The following is a 22,852-nucleotide window of genomic DNA, read 5'->3' on the forward strand; positions in this document are numbered from 1 at the left end:
TGGATAGCAATGTATTTTTATTTGTATTAATAGATTTTTTTGTTGTTTGGTGAGATTCACCTCTTTCTTTCTAGTCCAACTTAAATACTAGATATTTACAGTACAGAGCAGCAGTCTCTGCATAAAGATGTATCTGCCTCAGTCCTGGCAGAATTACTCAGTCTGGTTCATATCTAGGGCAAAGCGTACGACGCCGCCACCTCTCCGAGGTCCGGGTCTATCCAGCGGTGGTTGTGGTTCTCCTCCAGCAGCATCCTGGGAATGATGATTACTGGGTCGGAGAACCTCGTCTTTAGCATCTCTAGGAGGCAGCACATGGTTAAGATGGCAGAGAAGGAGACAGAAAGAGACACGTGATGAAGCATTTCTCTAGGGCCAAGCACAAGAAGGTAATGGGCTGAGCTGAGCACCCTGTGACCGCTCATTTCAGAGAATATCTGGGAAAGATTTAGCAACACCGCAGGCTTCCTTTCTTCTTTCTTTGCTTCCCACAATTTATTACATAAAAAACCAAAGGATAAATAAAAGTTGGGAAAGCTGCTTTGCATCAATACAGGTTACTTTTTACAATCAGTACAGGGTGGGCCATTTATATGGATACGGCGTAATAACATGGGAATGGTTGGTGATATTAAAGTCCTGTTTGTGGCACATTAGTATATGTGAGGGGGCAAACTCCTCAAGATGGGTGGTGACCATGGTGGCCATTTAGAAGTCGGCCATCTTGGATGCAACTTTTGTTTTTTCAATAGGAAGAGGGCCATGTGACACATCAAACTTATTGGTAATGTCACAAGAAAAACAATGGTGTGCTTGATTTCAACGTAACTTTATTCTTTCATGAGTTATTTACAAGTTTCTGACCACTTATAAAATGTGTTCAATGTGCTGCCCATTGACTTTTGTCTTTGGGGTCATCTGAAGGCAACTGTCTATGGTGTGAAGATACGAGATGTGCAGCACCTGAAACTACGGATACTGGATGCCTGTGCTGGCATTTCTCCTGCGGTGTTGCTATCGGTGTGTGAAGAGTGGGAGAAGAGGGTTGCATTGACAATCCAACACAATGGGCAGCACATTGAACACATTTTATAAGTGGTCAGAAACTTGTAAATAACTCATGAAAGAATAAAGTTATGACCAAGCACACCATTGTTTTTCTTGTGACATTACCAATAAGTCTGATGTGTCACATGGCCCTCTTCCTATTGAAAAAACAAAAGTTGCATCCAAGATGGCCGACTTCTAAATGGCCACCATGGTCACCACCCATCTTGAGGAGTTTGCCCCCTCACATATACTAATGTGCCACAAACAGGACTTTAATATCACCAACCATTCCCATGTTATTACGCCGTATCCATATAAATGGCCCACCCTGCACTTTGACCCATTCGCTTAGTCGCAGCGCTATCACGATTTCCAGGATGCCAAGAGTACAATGAGGGTCTCGGGGTGTTCTTTGAAAGAAAGGCTACAAAATGCAGTAGACGATGGAAAAAATCCAAATCACAAATTAGATCATAAGCATGCACCTAGAGCTCCTGTCATAACTGATCAAAGCAGTGTCGCTTCCCTCATTCCATCCATACTTACCGCTCATCTCACACCCATGCTAACGCTCGTCACAGTCTAGTGCAAAGCCTGGGCCAAATTACTGAACACAAACTCAGATTGCAGGTCCAACAGAAAACAGTGGCAGCATGCTTTAAAGAAAGAAAAGTCCACATGAGATGGATTTGTTTCAGTTTTGCATGTGACTACAGTGCATGAGTGACCTGCCTCGCACATAACTGGGGTCATACCTGAGCCGCTAACTCAACTAGTCAGTCATGCAATTTAACCGTGGGGAGTGGGTGCATTCCGGCAGCTCGATCGGGACTAGTCGCTCACGACTGGACTAAAACCCAAGGCCTCCTTAAGAAAAGCCACCTTAAGGAACCTTAAATGTAGGATGTGACAGCAGGCAGGCAAACGTCCCCCTCTAACCCACCTCCCCCCTTACTCTAGTGTCCATATGGAAGAGAAATACAGAGGGGAGTAGACCAGAGATAATGTGGTGGTTCACCAGAAAAAAAACAAAAGTGTGCCACTGTAATAGAAAACAAAAGTAAATGATAACTCCATGAGCAAGTATGAATGACAATGAGTGGCAATTCTGTGTCTATGTCTTCTTGTTGCTCTTGATTACCTGGGATTGGGAAGTGCACAGCCCCACAGGTGTTGCTTTAGAGTCTGCACCCAGCCAATATCTCGGATTGGCTGGCAGAGTTGTATGTAGTGGTACTGTTTTAGCACAACCCTTCAAATGAACCAGAATGTCACTGGTTAGCACAGGACATATTGGACACAGCATCATCCAAAATGTGACATCCTCAAATAGCATGCCCGTGCCACCGGGCTAAAGTATGAGAGAGAACAATGTGAAATGCAACATCGCGCACACGTCTGTGGAATTTTATTTATTTTTTTGGCAAATTCACTAAAAGCTACGAAGCACATGACATCTTGTTCTGGAATAAGTGTCTGGACATCCTCCCTCATGCTTGTTGCTCCATAAATCGCACGAGTTCTAAGAATATATTGAGACACGATGCAAAAATAATATATTCTTCGGTTCTCACGTGACGGCAACATGCAGGAGCGGGGAACGATGTCAGAGCTCGTGCCAGAACACAGCGCAATCTTTGATAAGCATAGAAAGAAAGTTGTGAGAGAAAATTCTCTTCCATGTGGATTTAAAAAAAATCTCGATATATTTTTTCAGAAATGTTGTTTGTCACAAAGACAAAGACTTGGACAGGAAGAAACACTGACAGATACCTGCAACCGGTAATTTTTCATGGTTCTTCTTAACAAAAAGAAGCAAAGAAGACACTGCTTTTTCTGCTTTTTTGGTTTTTGTTTGCATTTATTTGTAATGTTTCATTAAATATGAGCAAGCAGATAGAAACACAAGCACATCACAACTTTTTTTTCTTTTTTTTGTCCAAGACATCACTTTCTTTACCATACTTTCTATCCTTATTTGCCTAAAAATCATAAAGATAGCACCGGGTGTGTGGTGTGCTAAGCACTGTTTACATTTTACTGCCCCTACAAGCCCCCCCACCCCACCCCACCCCCCACTCCACCCCCCCACCCCCACCCGTGTTACATGACAAACCCCCAACCAAAGGCTGCAAAATGTTAAATGAGTCAGGCCTTTATCCCTGATGGAGCGAGTGCTCAGCTTGTGTAGATGTGATGCAGCGGTGATGGTAAGAGTTGCTGCTGTCTCAGACACCACAGCAAACAGAGAAGGGACTGTCCATCGTTCAGAATGGAGAGAAAGATGCATGAAAACAGAGGTGTGTGTAGGGTGGAGCACAAAGATAACAAGACTGTCTTCTAATGCAAAACAATGTGTCTCTATGTACACTAGGATGAAGCAGCTGATACTTTACAGTAAGTGCAGAATTGGACTCAGCCAGCATGTATCCCTGCTATAAACTAGTAGTAAATATAAGTTATATACACACAACTTTTCACAGACAAACAGTGTGAAACTTTCCTCGTGTTCTCTTTTGTTCAGCATCTTGCTGAAGGTATCCGATTTTCTCTGCACTACCATGTTCACTTTGAAGACAAAGAGAATCAACATTTTAATAAATAAACTCAGTGATTGAAGTAAAACGCGGGATTCAGAGACAGAGAGCGATGAACGATGGGATCCAGCAGACACATCGCTGTGCCTCTAATATCAGGAAAAAAGTATTTATAAGCACAAAGAAAATCAGATTACGGGAACTTTAAAAAAATGCAGTGAGACGGTTGTTTTTTCTTTCAGATCTGTGCCTCAGCCGTACAGAACGCTCCTTTAAGGTGCAGCATGAGATGTCTGCTGTCAGCCAGCTGCAGTTTATAGTCTGCAGAAAAGCAGATGCACAACATGCACCTTCACACTGGGGATTTATGCTCCAGCAGGAAATCTACACCATAACCTACGGTGTAACTGACGTGGACCTCCATAGTAATGGAACTACATGTTTTTCGCTGCAATTTTTTTACATTTATCAGTGAGAGATAAACAATCACAGTCTCATATAGCATCAGTATAAGGACTCACAAATGTCAGCAGACACATGGGGGGAGATTACAGAAACTACAGGCTACCTACTGGGGGTGAGGTAATTTGAAAAGAAGTGGAAAAACTCGGGGGACAAATATGTTTGGCCCCAAAAATAACAAATGAGAACAAAGAGCAGCCTTTTATTTTGCTTCTGCTTTCTGCCACCGCATGTAAAACACCAGGACACGACCACGTGGCACATGGTTAACACACAACGCAGCAGCACAAGCATAAATGAAGTCGGCCACTTATGTAGGTTACATCAGAGGCTCTACAAAGAAGTCTAAATCAGACAGCACAGGGACCAGACCTGTTAGTAAAGACAGTGTTGGGGTGATTACACTGAACTATGGTCAGTGAGACTGACAGCTCTCGGCACTTGGCGAGAACGATGAGAAGCACAACATCTCCCAGTTTCACTGAACTCATCTCTCTCTGATTCTGAGAACCGACGTCACTACTCCCCGTCTTTATGTCTTTATGCCTGCATGACAATGTTATCTAGTTCAGGGGGAATACTCGAGTGCTCTGCAGACTGACTGGTGTTTAATGCACGATCAGTTTAGTGTGACCTAGATGGTTTGTTGGCTACGAACGGTGCGTTACGAAATGAAATGAGCCTCACTTGAGAAAAATGCTCAAGTGTTTTTCTTTAGATGAATTATAAAAAGCCGTACAACAGAATTTAGTTCAGAAAGAGACACTGATTACGAATCACATTTGGCAAAGCTGATATTGCTCAACACAGACTCTGAGCACGTGAACAGAGAACAGCAGCAAAGATAACAGAGCAGGTATCAGACGCTCATCATGATAAACCAAGCGGGACATTTATCAAAGATTTCAGAGTTGCTGCTCATTTTTGTGCATGTCCAAAGTGCCAATCTGATTCATTTTTTCTCAAAAAAAAACCCACAAAGGAGGGAAGAAACAAATCCTTGATAAATTCAACAATGCAATCTGCTCGGCTGATCAAAGCCATCCGCCAGAATTGCTTGTCGCTGGGCCTGTGCATTCAGCGATTGGCTAGCCAGGCAGCCAGTAGCCATGGCAACCTGGAGATGGAGGCAAGCAGAGTGGGGGGGGTGAATAGGCTGAGAGAGGGGAGAGGATGCTCACGCCCACTCTGAAGCAATGAGGCATAGCGTGATACAGGAGGAGCAATGGCGTGGCATGATCACAGCGCAGCATCTTATTCTAATGTTACTGTAACAGTGTGGCCAGGAGGTAGTGACAGAGCACTGAGGAAGAGGATGAGAAAGAGGCTTGGGGAGGAAGGAGAGACAGATGAGAACCGATGTGAGAATCAATTTTGCAGCCTCTGTGTTCGTTTCTCCCCGAAAATAAGAAAGAAAAGGAGAAGTAGTGCTAAATGATTTTTACTCTTTTGCCTCAGCCAGTTTGTTGTTCATCTCTTTACTTTTCTCCTTGTCCCCCACCGAAGGCCGGTTCTCGGGCTGGTTCTCTGAGGTCGCCTTCTTGGAGCCCCTCAGCACAGTGCTCTGCTTATCTTTGGGTTTCTTCGCTGGCTTGCTCTGGCCTGCTGCTGTGGCTCCAGACTTTTTGGATTTAGAGCGAGGGAGACTATACCTGTCAACCTAAGGATGGTGGATAGTGGAAAAGAGAATCCTGAGCTGACATGCCTCAGTGGTGTGCAATGAGATGATCATGGTAAGGATTGCACATCAACATCACAGGTCTCATTTCTATCACGAGATTTATTTGAACTAAAGTTTGGCAGGTGTGCTCTCACCTGTTTGCCGGGGTCTATGTAAGGCTCACTGTACAAACTGCGTATCCTCCTCCTCTCCACGGCCTTGTTGTCAGCAGGCTGCAGCGGGAACTGGGCCTTGAAGGTCGCGCTGTAGCTGGTTTCCAAGCTCGTCTTTTCATCCGGTGGCAGGTACTGGGACTTGGCCCGTATCATCTTTACTGGCTTCACGTCTCTGTACGCTTTGAATTCAGTTCTGTGGAGAAAAACAGGAAATAAGCTGGTGCTCATTTTTACTAATCCTGCAAAATCTACAGTGTAAGATGGCACTGTTCAGTATTGGAAGTTGGATGATAAATATTGACCTGTGCATCTAAGCTGTGGAGTTCAAATGTGCTTTTAGAGGACAAGGTCAAAGCCCACATGCGGAGTATGAGCACACTGTTAACCAAATGAATCAAAGCACTCGACCACCTCCAACTTATTATCAGTAAATAGCAGAGACAGCACCTGCTGGACGTCCAAACTGTTGTTGGGGACATTAATAAGGTATGTTTGAGATCTCTACTCCCCAAATTTCCCCAACATGCTAACGTGTCCAACCAGGGAGGACAGGACACTGGACCATGTGTACAGTAACATCAAGCATGCCTATAAATACGCCTTCCCCTACCTGGGACAATCTGACCACCTCTCCCTGCTCCTCATCTCTGCCTACACCTCCCCCCTCAGGAAACAAACCCTTCAAGCACCCGGGTCATTAAAGATGATGGTCTCCTCCAGCTACAGGACTGTTTCATTAAGCGCTCTGTAGAGAGTGTGTCAACGACTAAAACCAACCTAAAACCCAGGATGATGAGTGAAGTACAGGCTCTGATCAGAACTCGTAACTTAGCCTTCAGGCTGAGAGACAGTTCGGCCAGAGCCAACCTGACGAAGGGCATCAAAGCGGCCAAGACGAGGATAGAGGGCTTCCTCACTGATAACAGCCCCCGCAAGGTGTGGAGAGACATCCAAGCCCTCACCAACTACAAAGGCCAGAGCCCCCACCCGTTTGCTTACAGGGTAAATCGGTCGACAGAGGATGCCGTTACCGTCAACCTTCACAGAGCGCTGAGCCATCTGGAGAACAGGAAGAGCTGAGTGATGATGTTCTTGGTGGACTATAGCTCACACCCCTTGCCACCTGCTCGAGGATCAAAGACTTCCAAACCAAGTCCCAAAGTCAAATGATCACTGCAGCATTATGAGAGTCGAAAAACTCTCTAAATCCTTTCATCTTTAATAAAATCATCAGTGTTGCTGCTTTACCAGGGGTCACAATTAAGTTTAACATCCAGGCATCCATGAAAACAGGATTTATTAAATTTAATGGAGTTAGAAGTTAGCAGGAAGTTAGCAGGAAGTTAGCTCACTAGCTTCCATCTAAATATATCTGACTGAGGGATTTCTGAAACAAATTCAAACGTACAGCTCTGTTATCACTTTCAACATAAATGAAGACAGAAAACTAAACAGCAGTGACGTTTGTAGGGTTACTGAAGTTGGGCTAGCTGCTATATAATGATGTGCTACGTGAGCGCTAGCTACACAGCTATCCTAGCATAACATAAACACAGTGAAGCTGGAGGATGAACGCTAACAATTTTCCACTGGATAAAAGTTAACGTGAGGGTTCCCGATGGTTAGGGACAAATGCAATCACATGGCAGGATGCTGTAAACGGACCAAACTTCAGTCAGGAGAACAACTGAGATAATCCATCCACAATACCAGGTTAGTCATTAATATACTGCTGCAGGGGCTGGGCTGGAGTTACATCACATTACATTACATTTTAGGGGCTTGTTGAGATTAAATAGAACAAGATACAAAACATTAATACATGTCAAAAACACAACAGCCTTACTAAACGCAGAGTAGTTTGGGCCCAGAAGCAGGATTCATCACGTCATCACTAAAGACCGGATTCTCTTGTATTCTATTCTATGTGCTTATTGTGCATCTTTATAATACAATGGCCATCGAAAGGTTCAGCCTTGAGTCAAAGTGAGCATTTGTGCCAAATTTAAAGAAATGAACTGAAGGTCCTGAGATATGTTGTCACAGGATGGCAAAAAATGTGTGAGATCAGAGTAATCCTGACCTTACACATGATCTCACCAAAATCATTTCATGATGAGTCCGAGCAGCTGTGTTTAACTAAAGCTGAAAGAAAAGTCCCATTTGTGTGGACCTTTGTGCCATTGTGGTGGTTGTTTAACGATCATCACTATTAGAATCTGCATAGTTTTGCTGTTACTAACTTTAGCAATGCTTGTGTAGAGAAAAACTGTAACGAGTGGTGCATTACTACTGAAGAGCAGAGAATGTCAGAGGTAGTGCAGGTGGGAGGAGGTATGCACCACAATTTGATGGTGTGATATCCTGTAGTCCTCCTCACACAGCATTTCTGAAGAAGGTCAGCAGTATGGCATTCCTTCAGTGCAGGCTGGCCTGCAGCATGTGCTCTGTATCACTGACATTTAAAATGTATGGCTAGCATGATCCACACAGTGTCTGGATATGAGCTGTGTATTAAAGGCATTTATTTTACATCACCTTGCACAGCTCCATCGCTCCTGTTTTAATCACACTGTATTTTTCTCTGCAGCGCGTTGTGTTCTTTTAACATTAGTAGTCCATGCATGCATGCACCAAGCTTGCTTTTACAAACGTTAGTGAAAGACTGAGTCATTCTAAAGAGCTCGTTGGATTTAGGGTCCACAGTCCACCATCAGCTGTATACTCAATATTACTGCAAAGTGAAGTGTTTAGGAACCACAGCAACTCAGACCATGTGAGGTTACAGCATGAGGTCGCAGAGTGCTGAGGTACATAATGCAGAAACGTCACAGACAGCGCCGAACCTGCTCTGGAAATAACCTCAGCATAAAAACTGTGCACCAGGAACCTCGTGCCATTTGGTTTCCATGGCTGAGCAGCTCCTGTAGGCGCAATCTGTAGGCAGCCCAGTATTCTCGTCCACATAGTGTCTATTGTTTGAACACAGGTTTGCTCTTCAGCTACTTAAACATTTTTTAAAAGTATTTTGAAAAAGATTTCTAAACAAATATGATTTTAAAAGTTTTAGTAATCTGGATGAAAACATATGAAACTTGGATTTCACTATTTTTTGGCTTATGTTCTTAAGATTCAAGCTCGTCACGTGGTGTTTTGCAGCAAAATGCTGAAATCAGGTAGCTAATTACTAGGGGTGCAACGATACTCGTATCGATATTGAACCGTTCGATACAGTGCTTTCGGTTCGGTACGCATATGTATCGAACAATACAAAATTTGTAATTTATTTTATCAACTTTCCTTCTGACGATGCTGTCTGTGTTGAGCGCTCAGTGAATCTGCGTTCGACTACTCCGCCTAGGCTGCACTGTCGAGCGCAGATCCACTGAGCGCTCAACACAGACAGCATCGTCAGAAGGAAGAGCGCAGGGCAAGCTAGCAAGACAGAAGTTAAGCTCTCCTTGCAACATGGCAAATTGAACCTCCCCCACCCTCATTCAGATCTGGCGTTTGGAATTATTTTGGTTTTCATGTGACGTATGACCCTGAAGGTAAGCGCGTCATGGACTAAAGTAAAACAGTATGTTGGATGTGCCACGCAATGCTCAATTACATGGGTGGGAACTAGTGTGTTAGCGCAGTTAGCTCGTTAACGTGTTGGCTGCAGGGGTAGCTCGTTAATGGAGATTTGCCGTGTTGTGGCGTTAACGTCATTTCAACGAGATTAACGCTGACAGCACTAGTGAGAACACAACGAATATGACTGCACATTTACGCCGACATCATCCTAGTGCAAAGACAAGTGGAAGCAGACAAAAACAACAAGCATGCTACTAACTTTACCTGAGTCATTTAGACAGCCGTTAGCACAGGATTCTCCTTATGGGGACCTGATATGTTTAATATTGTGGCGAGCTCAGACAAGGAGGAGACGGAGGTGTCGTTTGGTCTTGCTTCCCGTGAGCTAGCCAGGGAGCACAGCCGTTTATTGACATCTGCAGAAGAACACTGCCGCTAGCTAACTGCTCAGCGCGGCAACCGCACAGCAACAACAACAACAACACACAAGGCGCCCTCTGACCCCGGAAGGACACACCGTCGCAGCGAGAGGGCGTCACCCGTCACTATGGCAACATAAACAAAACATAACTGTACAAACAGAACCCCGAACAGCCCTGACCCGCTACAATATGCTGCTGAGAATATAGCCCAGAAGAAGCGTATAGTATAGCTTTTATTTTGGAAAGAGACATTTCTCTGTAATAAACTCTCTTTTCCAAAGATGAGTGATTCCTCAATCAGATACAGGGCTTGCAATATCGCTAGCCCGACGTCCCGGAGCTAGCGATTTTTCCAGTCGGGCTACCAAAATCTATCTCTGCCCTGCCCGTCGGGCTATTGTAGGAAGCAAAAATATATGTCAATGCTTTTGCATTCTTTCAGAAATGTAGCTGGGTAATTATGTCATTGGCATCGGAGAGCCACTGTCAATATGTGACATATTGAAGTCGCGTTTGAATTTGCGCTTGTTTTTTGCTTTCACTTTGCAATCGTGCGAACTGTGTATAGAGAGCGACAGCACTGATCTGTGAGTGATGATAATTTGCGCACCAATTCCTCTGACATCATCTTATCAATCGTTAGCTTACTATGCAAACATGACAAGTGAAATCTCCCGCAGCAAGCTTAAACATGTGAGAGGTTGATCGCGCAGAGAATCGCTGAGCTTATGTGAGTGCTTGTGTAAAAGCAGCAGGATTTATATTTTAGTTCTGCTGAGCCAAATAAGACAGGTCAGGGTGAAGAAGTGACAGCCAAAGAAAAGCTTACCACAAAACGGAGAAGTTATGACAAATCAGACTATAAGGCAAAAAGAAAGTGCAGCTTTATGGTTTCATGGACAAAATAATTTCTGTGGCTGCAATATGACGAGCTAAATAACCAGGGCTGCTCATAAGTGGTCCGCAGGTGCGCATTCGCTGTCAAAAAAACCCCAAAAAACGCGCACAAGATATGAAGTTGCAACGCGTGTTTGCATACATAAGATTTTCTGGAGGAGGACAGACATTTGTTTAAAACTCTTAAAGATGTCGAAGAAGTTCCTTTAAGCAATTACTTTGGTGTTCCTCCACCTCCAAACAAATGTCAGGAGTCCGAACCACAAAAGAAGCGCGTATTCTCGGAAAAGTGGTTGCAGGAGGTGAGCTGGCTTCAAACAAATGATGAACGCACAGATGTGGTGCAGAATGTGCCGTGAAAATCCCACTCTAGCGGACAAAAACTGCTTTTTATATGGACGCAAACGCGCGCTGCAACTTCTTATCTGGTGCGTCTTTTATTTTGACAGCGAATGCGCACATGCGGACCACTTATGTGCACCCGTGTAAATAACATAATGTTCTGCCGGGTGTGTTGTTGGTTTTCTCTCGATTTCTGAGTTGACAAGCGCCTTTGTTACTGGGACCAGTCATTTTAAGAAAGGCCCCCATTAGAACCCATGAGAAATGCAAGAAATGCATTATTGCTCAGTCTGCAATATCTTTCCCAGAACAAACACCAATTGCAAATAACATACTAAAAATAAACCTGAAAAATCTGTTTAGAACAGCTACTATGTTGCAAAGAGTGAACTACCACAGGCACAATGTAGCAGTCTTTGCAAACTTCAAACAGCAAATGGCCTAGATCTTGGTTCCACTTGTCTCTTACCTGTGACTTCAGTGGAAATTTCAAATTCAGGATCTGACACAGACTGATTCATGTCCTACACAGTTCTTACAAGTTCATAGAAATTTCTGTTCAATTAGAACCAAGTATTTGAGTTGATGATTGTAATTTTTATACAATGTTGTAATTTGTTTTTCAACAATTTTTTGATTAATGTTTTGTTTCCTTTACAATATTATACTTTAATGTATAATATTGTAAAGGAAACAAAACAGGAAATAAAACATTAATCAAAAAAATTGCTCTCTTTTTTTATTCGGGCTACTTACATTTATTTTGGGCTACCAAAAACTGAAGAGTCCCTGCCCGAAGGGCTACCAGGGATTTTGAAATTTTGAGAGCCCTGAGATATATATATTTTTTAAATTACTTTTGTTTCAGCAACATTAAATTTAAAAACTGTACTTTTGAGTTAAAATATATATTTATAATTTTAATAAATGACAAATTAAAAAGGCATGAACATTTTTTTGTATCGAAAAAATATCGAACCGTGACACCAAAGTATCGAACCGAACCGAACCGTGAATTTTGTGTATCGTTGCACCCCTACTAATTACAAAGCTCTTGTTTTTAGAGCAGCAAAATGAAACCATCATTAGTCGTCCTGTCATGGTCTGTGTGCAGGCAGGAAGGAAAGGACCCAAAAGCAGAGGTAAAACTTAAACTCAAAACAGCAGCTTTATTGCTGGACACTAGGAGAACTTAACTAAACTTGCGGCCACAAACATAAACTAGAGAGGCTACCCACAAAGACAGGTATGAGGGAGACCACAACACTGGAAAAGAGAAACACAGGGCTTAAATACACTGAGGGATAACGAGGGGAATGAGACACAGAAGGAGAGCACAGCTGGGAGTAATTAGGCAGGACGAGACAAGGGAAGCAAAACTAGAAACACTGACACGAGACACGGACCTTCAAAGTAAAACAGGAAACATAAAGAGACACAGACATGACAACATGAACTTCACAACCTGAAATCACAGACAAGAAACACATGAGACGTAAGTGAAACATAACTAGATTAAACTTGAGGCAACTAAACAATGAGCCGAGAACTTAACACCATCTTCAAAATACAACAAAAGAGATCAAAAACCAAATGAACGTGCTGGGTCACAGACCGAGCCCCAGGCACGTCCTCCACGTCACAACCAAAATTACTTAAAGCACAAATAAGAAACATCACCTGCAAATTAGTTTCACAGATAAATAAATTATACTCCAGACAGAAACAGTGTTTCTGTTAAACACTGTAAAACTGTCCCGTTACACTGTGACACTTGGCAGAATATCATTAAAGACAAGTGACAGTCTACAAATTATTTAACATATTTTTAATTAAAACTAATTTTCAACTTCTCTTCTCCATGAGTTTATCATAATCTCCTGTTAATCTAAGCTTAAACTAGCTGTCAGACACTAACATGTAGTCTATTAAACAAAACCAAAGTGAAATGTCACACTGTGAAATATGAAAGTAAGCTATACTGTACAAAGGCTGGTGACAGTGACATGGCTGCTGAATACAAATATCCTTTCTTCACATGGTGCAGAGAGGAGGTGGAAGCCACACACAGAGCCATTACATAACCACCAACGTCCACTCAGTGCTCGACGGGGCCCAAGGAGCCACGATGCAAAGACAGGTTATACAACAATGTCCAAGGCCAAGGATATAAAGCACCCGCATGACCTCACAGGCCGTGCGCGTATGTGACAGAAAGATGGAGAAAGAGACAGATTGTGAGTGCAGACAGGGTTCACAGTGTGAAACACCGGCCTGCACTGTAGCATCGCTGCTACTAGTCAGCATATGACTGGGTAACAATAAAGCCTGTGTCTCCAAGGTCGATGTGTACTTGGTACAAAAAAACAGACAATGTTCAAAACACTTTCCTGTCATATCATGAAGCTAAACTCTGTATTTATAAACAAACCAAAACAAAAATATTTTTACAAAAAACATGAAAACATAGCAATGTGATGTTCATATGCGCTCAGCGCCTCTGGACATAGTTATTGGTCTGCATTTTACTGAGCAACAATACCTGATATATGGCAGAATGGCTCTGTTTTAGCACCCCTCATATAAATCTTTTAATAGTGGAGAGCATATCTATGTACAGAGCAGGTGTTAATGACAGTAAATATGACTCTGATTAAATCAGGGGGAAGTTGAGGTGAAGCAGGTGTGCAGCACATGTGGCGAGGCTAAAGCAGCTTATATACAATGCTCTATGTGAGCTTTACTGAATGGATCTAAGTGAGGGCGACTCAGCAGATTCAGTTCAATTTTATTTATATAGCACCAAATCACAACAACAGTCGCCTCAAGGCGCTTTATATTGTAAGGTAGACCAGCGGTCCCCAACCCCCGGGCCTCGGACTGGTACCGGTCCGTGAGTCGTTTGGTACCGGGCCGTGAGAGTTGAGGCTCAGGTGTGAAATGTCTGGTTTTCAGGGTTTTTATCGGTTTTCAGCGTTATTTTGTTATCGTTTTTATCAATAACTCGGTTTTCCTGGGTCTTTTCACGTGTGTTATGAATAAATCTTCTTTTTTTCGGTACCGGTACTAGTTTTATTTTGTTGTATTTATCCGCGACACCTTAAAGGCCGGTCCGTGAAAATATTGTCGGGCATAAACCGGTCCGTGGCGCAAAAAAGGTTGGAGACCGCTGAGGTAGACCCTACAATAATACCAACACTCCCGAGGTGTAATATTTTACGTTAGGTGACACATCGTCAACATGTTACGCTTGTTTTTCCTATTTAAAAAAAGCCATTAGGGCATTCATGTGACTGTAATAAAATAATCTTTGCAAAATAGTTTTTAGCATTAACCCCTTACTCCAACAGATAACTTAAATTTACAGGTGAAATCGTGAGGAAAAAAATGTAGCCACTCGATTCTCATCTTCAGACATCAGTGGATTAAAAAGTCAACTCGTATCTCATAGAAATTGTGATTTTATTAACTAACGTCAAAGCTAGTCTGCACCTGACGATAAAAGATCCAAATTTAAACACCCCCTTCTGGTGAAAGTGAGTTCAGTTATTGGTGACTAAAGGTTGTGCACTGCTGTACGTAGGCTGGACCGCCTAGAATCACAAGTACACGAAGAAAAGAAGAGCTGTGCATTTATTTTGTGATGTTCATGGCGAGACTCCTGTGAGAAGAAGGGGAAACGTGGTGAGGAAACTCCTGCAAGGCCGACATGATGCCTTCAAGTGGTTTTTGATATCCAAACAACACTTTCAAAATCAAAAAAAGGCAGCTGGAACCACAGGAGAACCTGCAGCTTCTGCTCGGAAAGTGGTTTAAATAATAAATACAGGTATAATTTATTAAAGGGCTTTTTGTGGTTCTTTGTGGCTGAACACAGCTCTTGGTTGGTAGTTCATTACCACACCGACTGCAGACGGCCCATGCACCTACAGAGAGTTCCTGTATCCTGGTGGAGGCAAGTTTGTGGTACGTCTGTGGTTACTGTTGCTTGTGCTGTTGTTGGTGCGTCAGCAGCCCTGGAGAAGAGCTGAAGTGAAACGGAGAGTTAAAAACAACAACAAGTGTCCACCACAGTCACTGTCTGTGCTTTTCATGCTGTATTTCTGATTCACGATGTTTCTTCATGCTTTTTCTGTTCCTGGTGAACTCCAGAACGGAAGAAGGGTCACTCCTCTACTTGTTATGGCCAACTTGTCAAGCAATCAGCTTTTCAAGTGCACACAGCCAAGCTACACGCTGTGAGGGTGTTGGAGGAATGCATGGAAGCATGCATGCACAGGTTGCCTCTCTGTAGACAAATATCCAAGCATACAGAGACAACAGAAGTAAAGCTGCTCTGGAGGGCTCACTCTGCTGACCCGCCGTGACTGAGAGGATGTGCGGAGAAAGCCCTCGTCACAACGGCCAAACGCTGGCACCGACCGTGGTGGAACCGCGCCAGGGTACAGTACTGCTGAGCTTCATGCAAATCTGCCCGTATGTGGAGAGCACAATTCCGACCTCTCCCAGCGGGAGAGTCATCAGAAAATGCTTTCAAACAAACGGCTGCAAATTTCTGCACCGTGGAATCAAACAGTGCTCAGCTATATTAAAAAAGCATGATGAGGTGTTACTGGCAGGCCAGAGAGAACAGGACACAGGCCAAGGCCAAGAATAATGGTTTATATGTACAAAGACTGAAGGTTTGGATGGAGGAGTAGAATGAGGTGAGCAGGGGGAAGATGAGGGTTTGGATCTTCTATTGAAATCTGAAATCCTGAGGATGCTGTTTCACTGCTTCCTCTGAAAATGGGAGAAGAACTGCTCTATGCATCTGTCCACTCAAATCACAATGAATCCTAACATGCCCAGAGGTTATTACAGTTGAGTAATTAATTACTAAATTAGTAGAAAATAAATCTCCAGCAACCCATGTGTTAACCTTTAACTTCCCTGTATTGATGCAGCATGTTGTGGACCTTTGCTCCACCTTGTTCTGTAAGCTGTAAGTACATTTGCCCACTGAGACTGCTAAGCCTAATTTATGTGCAGTTGTCACTGATGGACATCCTGACTCCTGATTTTACAGCAGCACTGGCCATACATCAAGACCTGGCTGCTTTCTGCCAGAGTAATCCAGGGAAATTGACCTTCCCACGCACCACAGCTCCACTTCCTCACCGTGTTTCTTGGTGTGTCAGTGAGTGCAACGGCGGCTGTAAGTTAACGCATCCTACGTCCTCTGGGACCAGTTGGCTCCCTCTCAATCTTACAGCCGTAGCTTCTCAGGGGTCCAGTTGAAACTGTACATCGCAATCATCAATCACACAGGCGCAGTTTTAAATCTTCACAAAGTGATGCACTAAACTAATGTTGCAAGTTTTTGGCTAAAGGCTGGTTTCAGTTTTTAATGTAATCAGTGTTTGGTTCAGGGTTAGGGCTAACTGCAATGCTAACTTACATAATTCATTCATACTCAGAATCAAATCTGGGGATATTTCCTTGTACATTCGCTGCAATCAGATATGAAAAAATCAGATTAGAGTGGTTATATAAGACACCCAGCTTTAGTGGGCAGCACTCTGAACTGACAGTTTAGGATTACATTTGGGCAACAATACTTGGAAATCTGTCACCGCTAAAGAATGCAGCAGTTCAGAAGAAAATCAGTTGCATTTTGGTTGTTCTGTGGACGTGACATGAGAGATAAACTGTCTTTAAGTCTGAACATTACTGTCTTAGAAAACAAGGTTTTTATTTGCCCAGGTGAGAAACAGGAGAGAGGACATGCAAAAGAAGGGCACTGCGTTAATAAATGCGTTGAATGACAGTAACGTGGCGTAAATTCAAATTAAAAATGTACTTCCTCAGTCGTCTTCTCATCTTTTCTGAACTCGATGAACCTGCTCTACCTGCCTCACTCTCAGCGATGAAGCCGCATCGGCGTTCATCTTCTCGACAGCTCTGCCTGATCTGCTCTTTGGATGTCTTTTGTTAGTCGACACAGTTGCACAATGCAACAAACAACGCTGTCAGCATGAAGAGCAGGCTTTGTCTTTTACAGTTTTTGCAAACACTAACCACACAATAACAAAGAGTCTGACAGCAGCCACTGCCTGAAACTCGAGACTTATTTTCATGCATAAAATGACATTTTACACATAATGCGACGAGTTGGCGTTGAAATGACGGTGGGATGGGCTTTGGTTGAAAATGCTGCACCAAGTCGGGGCAAGAAAAGGAAAAACTGTTTCCAATGAAAAGAACTGCAGAAGCCTTGAGCATTTTCCCAGGTGCACTGCAGAAAGAGCGTCTTTGTGTTCGGCACGCTGTCTGGTAAAAATAAAGGTTCAAAGAAATGGCAAGTGCCCACATCAGAAAAGAGCTGAGGGCTTCGTGTTTCACTGGCCCGCGGTGATAGGGAGGGCTGACTTTACACATGATTAGCCAAAGTGACGATTGCAGATGTTAACTGATGTTAGTGTCTTCTAATAAAACAAGAATACTAAAAGAGTAACAGATGATTCTTTGTATTGCTTATCCTGTATCTAAGGCTCGTGCTAACTTTATATTCTCTAACTCTGTTGTATTGACTGGTCCAATTGAGGTTTAGTACAAAACAACACCAGCATGTTTTGATGGCTTAATTGTCTGTTTGGTCAGACTTGAGAGCAAATAATTATGGAAAGCAGCTAAAACATTTCATCCTACTGATGCTGTTTTTTTGCTAAGGCTCACTTCTCTGAATTTCTACTACTGAAATGAAGAGCGTAAGGTGACATTAGCGATGAAGTCAGCTGATTGAAATAAACACTAACGCAGATCCAGCATTACAGTGGATTTATACTTCTGTGTTAAATCCATGCTGTAGGTACGCGTAACTCCAAATCCTTCTGAAACCCTACGCTGTAATCTGACATGCACCTCCCCATAAATGTAACACAACCAGCACAGTTATAAATGCTGACATCAGCCACTTGTGTAGGCTCCAATGAAGACTCCACATGGAGTCACCACAGAAACATAATTCAGGTATTAGTGCTTGATTTTACCTTTCATATCTGTCCACCAGGGTCTGATTGGGATGGTGAGTACAACATCACCATGACAACTATAAGAGGGATGTCAAACTCCTTTAACCTTATGAGCCACATACCGTCTGCTTTGTGTGAAACTCCTTTTCTATTAGTGTAAAGAAGTTTAACTACCGTATTTTCTGCACTATAAGGCGCACTTAAAATCCTTTAATTTTCTCAAAAATCATCAGTGCGCCTTATGTATGAATTCTGGTTGTGTTTACTGACCTCGAACCGATTTTATGTGCTACACGGCGCTCAAAAATCTGTCAAAAATGTTTTATTCCGACTTTGGTAAGCTAGGAAGCCGCGCCGCTTGATGGATTGTTGGAGCATTACGGCTGCTGTAGTCAGGAGCCTCTCGGAGGAATCTGGGTCCTAAACTCCGTCTGTTTCAGGTCCCAAAGTCAAACGAACACTGCAGCATCACTGAGAGTTAAAAAATGTCTAAATTCTTTCATCTTTAATAAAATGATCAGCGTTGCTGCTTTAGCAGGTGTAACAATTAAGTTTAACATCCAGGCATCCATGAAAACAGAATTTATTACATTTAACAGAGTTAGAAGTTAGCAGGAAGTTAGCTCGCTAGCTTCCACCTAAACATGATATAGCATGTTCTGAATGAGAGATTTCTGAACAAATTAAAACGTACAGCTCTGCTATCACTTCCAACATAAATGAAGACAGAAAACTAAACAGCAGTGACTTTTGTAGGGTTACTGAAGTTGGGCTAGCTGGTATATAATGATGTGCAACATGATTGCTAGCTACACAGCTATGTTAGCATAAACACAGTGAAGCTGGAGGATGAACGCTAATGCTTATAATCTGGTGCGCCTTATGGTCCGAAAAATACAGTACACATGTTTTCCCTGAGATATCTTAGCATTAGAAAACGAAGTACAATTCCAGCAGTATGTCTCAGTTTTTCTGCACAACACAGAAATGCTATTCTAGTAAATGAAAGAAATCTGTTACTACGACTCCCTGGGCTTAAACTGTGAAAATGAATAAATATGTAAAATTACAGGAGAAGTTCTGACAAGTCATTATAAAACAGGAAGTTTTTGCTAATTCGCAGAAAACGTCCTTTGTTTTGGACCCACTGTAAAAAAATAAATAAATTTCCATAATAATGACAGGAAGACTTAACAGAAGAACGAGGCTCAAGTGGTCAGGGGTGAGAGGAGGAAGAAGCCTGAGGATTCATCCTCTGGGATATCAGCAAGTTAACAAAATCATTTGGGAAAGCTTGAAAGATGTAATGGATACCATGTTGTTCTCACACATGTAATACGAGCACAACTCAGTAATTCAGTTCTTGATTTAAAGTCACATATTTAACTCTGGAGGAAGTATTTTTGCAAGAGACAGGAAACAGCTTTGTGATGTATTCAGCCAAGCAATTTTTTTTAAATAACATAAAAGAAGATGGAGCTCTTCACTATGCATTTTAGGAGTTTTTATGAACTGGATACCCACCATGGCATTAAATTTTGAAAGTTAAACAGTCTGTTACTCTGTCAAGTAAATGCAAAGGACAATTCCAAGTGTAGCTACATATCTGTCTGACATCATATAAGAACAGAGATGTCCATAGTGAATTTTGAAGGTTAAAATTCAGTTTTACATTCATGAAAACTGTAGTTATAAAGCAGTTATAAAGGATTGTATTTGTTCAGCCACATTGCCATGTGTTAAAGGCCTGCTTAAAAACATATCAAGAACTTGAAAACATAATTTGAAGCAAATTTCTTTCAGTGTTTTTGTGCAAACACTGTGTGTGTGTGTGTGTGTGTGTGTGTGTGTGTGTGTGTGTGTGTGTGTGTGTGTGTGTGTGTGTGTGTGCATACAATCTGTGGCATTAACCCACAGCTGACCTGCTTTGAGTCTCTACTGGCAGAGGAAGACAGCGAGCCGACTGGGCTTCTGCTTGTCACAGTGCAGCCATTTCATGCCGTGCGGGGGAAAAGCCCTGGTCTGTACCCTGCTGATGCTTAACAACACAGGCACGCCAGCAAGGCACCAAACAGCTGTAAGGCTCCCTCAGTGATCACACACAGCACCACTCACCTCTGCCAGCAGAGTCTCACTTCAGCCAGGCTCCCTCTAAAAGCCCAAACCTGCATCCCGTGACAGCTCTGAGCCAAGACTCCCGATTTAGGAGTATACTGTGAGAGGTGTTTAAGATAACACGAAGAACAGAATGTTGAATATTCTACAAAATCGGCGTATAGCACAGCAGTATCCTCCATAGGACTTGAGTATAACATATATAGAGTATCAGCTGAGGCATGTGTACAGTGGCTTAGACGTGCATGACTTGATGTTCATCTATCCACCAGTCGCCATCATCACCATCCCTCAGGAACATTGCATAGCAGTACAGAGATTAGACTCATAGAACTAAACACAACAGCGCTCGACAACAATTGCACCTTGACCTTTCCACTCAGCTTAATTACCTTCAGTGGAGAAAATACAAGTTGACCGCTGTGTAATGCATTTGCATGCTTTGACTGAATTACACTGTGAAACAACTTCTCTGTTAGTCACCCCCAATTAAGCTCTGTGTTCTGATGATTATCACACCTGCAATGCAACCTCAACAAAGCTTCTCATAGAGACCCATTCAGGAGGGTTTCCTCTGTGGAAAGGCCTCCTGCTCATTTCCCTTTGATTTCAGGTTTGTATCCAGCTGTGCAGCTAATAATGGACTATATAAAAATGATACATTAGATTCTTTATTCTCTTTGTTTGTTTTGTTTGTGGTGGTGTAAAGGATGGAAAGGTTCCCTCACCTTTGACCCAGAACTGGGTAAATATTGAGGCTCAGTTAAATTTTTTTTTGCAAGTCTGCATTTTAAAAGACAAAAATATGAATGCTTGAAGAAAATGGGACAACTCTTGGCTAAAAAATAATGATTAGTAAGGATGCACAATTAGATCAGCTTTTAAATTGTAACTAATTTCACTTTGTGAACATTATTATACCCATAACAACATCTGAACCCCTTCCTTAACAGATATTCTTGCAGTTAGCAGTGTGATCACAACTGTCTTTCTGAATTGACTTTATGACAATGATATTTCTTTAATGTCAGCTTTGACCCCTTTGACCCTTCACAGGGCTCTGAGGCCTTCAGCACCCTCTCTCTCTCTCTCTCTCTCTCTCTCTCTCTCTCACACACACACACACACACACACACACACACACACACACACACACACACACACACACACAGTGACAGGCACTGTATTAACTTACTTGTAGGAGCTGCCGCCTGAAATCTCCTCTTTGATCTGTTTGTTCACGGCGTCCGCCGCCCTCCCTCTGCCCTCTCCATCCCCCTTCAGGACCACTTTCTTCTCCCCCTCCTTCTTGCTGACGCGCTTTTTCCTCTCCTGGCCCTGGAGCAGGTCCTTCTCCTGGACCTTGTCGGCTATAGCGCTTTTTTCAACGCCGCTGTCCGCCTCCGCCACCACCACGTGCTTTTTTGGGTACTTGGACCTAGCCGGTGTGCGATCTTCTCCCGCGGAGGCGCTCGGAGGCGGTTTGGGTATCCAGGGGTGATCGTACCTCTTCGGGATGGGCCAGGGCTTGAAGTCCTTCTGGTACTGGGTCTCACTGTTGAACGGTGTTTCCGGTTCGTGGTACTGGTTCTTGGGCTTACAGCTCGGTTCGGGACGCACTTTCCAGTGCTTAAAGTCCTCGCGCATCACAGAGCTGCACACGCGCTCCTCGGAGACGCACCTTCGCGGCGCGCGTGCAGTCGGAACGGCGCGGCTTTCTGCGCGAGACGGCTGCGTTTCTATAGCAACTCGGGCCTGGGGAGGATGTAGCTGCGGCTGCAGCTGGATGTGCTGCATCTCGGAGACGTCCGTGTATTTGGAGAAGACCAAAGGCACCGCAATGTCAGCCTTGTCCAGCTGGTTCCAGAAGCGGGCCATGCAGCACGCCCTGCTGATGCAGGGCCACGCCATGGTGAGCCGAGCTCACAGCTCCGCTACAGCACGGTGTCCCGCGGCTCGGACAGGGGGGAGACGTTAGTCCACTCTGTGCTGTCAGTGAACCAAGATGTCCGAGCTTCACGGAGGGATGCGATGCTGTCTTTGGCGTTAAATTTGCTTCGTGTGGAAACCCATCGCGCTTTCAGGGAACACAGCTGCAGAACTGAACGACTTTGTTTTGAGGTTTTTCTTTTTCTAACAGACGTCCTCTCCGCGTCTCTGTGTCCTCTGTGTCCGTGCGTCCTGCTACATCACTCCACGGCAGGGCTCTGCAAGCAAACACGGCCCCGCCTGCCCGCTCAGCATCCCAGAGACACTAGCCGAGGATGCACTTAGACGTCACGTTAGAGACAATCTAAAGAGGACTTCCGGTGTAACCTGCATTGTAAAAGCTCTTCCACCGTTTCGAAGCAGCGCAAATTGAAATACACCTCAAAGAAAAATAAACATATTAGAGGGATTTACCTTGTGTGTCGACAGGCTCCTATTAATAAACAGAATATCTGAGGGGAGCTACAAACACTGAAACACCGGCTCCCATTGAGACTATTGTGAGTTTCCTGTTAGTGCCGGGCTGATAAACATGCTGAGCTTGACGAACGGTTTGTTTTTACGCACCTGACCTACAGGAGGGTCATCCATCTTTTTATTTTTATTATTT

General features: G+C 43.4%; 1 protein-coding gene across 2 annotated transcripts; it reads right to left on the reverse strand.

Moving 5' to 3' along the window:
- Nucleotides 1-22,537, reverse strand: map6a (microtubule-associated protein 6a). Of its 2 annotated transcripts, XM_004561628.3 has the most exons (5): nt 21,449-22,537; nt 5,865-6,078; nt 5,495-5,709; nt 2,192-2,302; nt 1-301 (listed from the first exon to the last, which is right to left on the reverse strand). In XM_004561628.3, exons 1-5 carry the CDS (start codon nt 22,162-22,164, stop codon nt 154-156), a joined length of 1,404 nt encoding a protein of 467 aa, XP_004561685.1. In that variant the 5' UTR covers nt 22,165-22,537; the 3' UTR covers nt 1-153. The 2 variants fall into 2 exon arrangements, with proteins under 2 accessions (XP_004561685.1, XP_004561686.1); XM_004561629.3 differs by lacking the exon at nt 2,192-2,302 and having other exon boundaries at nt 21,449-22,535.
- Nucleotides 22,538-22,852: the final 315 nt, after the last annotated feature.

The sequence above is a fragment of the Maylandia zebra genome, linkage group LG10, assembly GCF_041146795.1.
Source record: "Maylandia zebra isolate NMK-2024a linkage group LG10, Mzebra_GT3a, whole genome shotgun sequence".
Classification (NCBI taxonomy): Eukaryota; Metazoa; Chordata; class Actinopteri; order Cichliformes; family Cichlidae; genus Maylandia; species Maylandia zebra.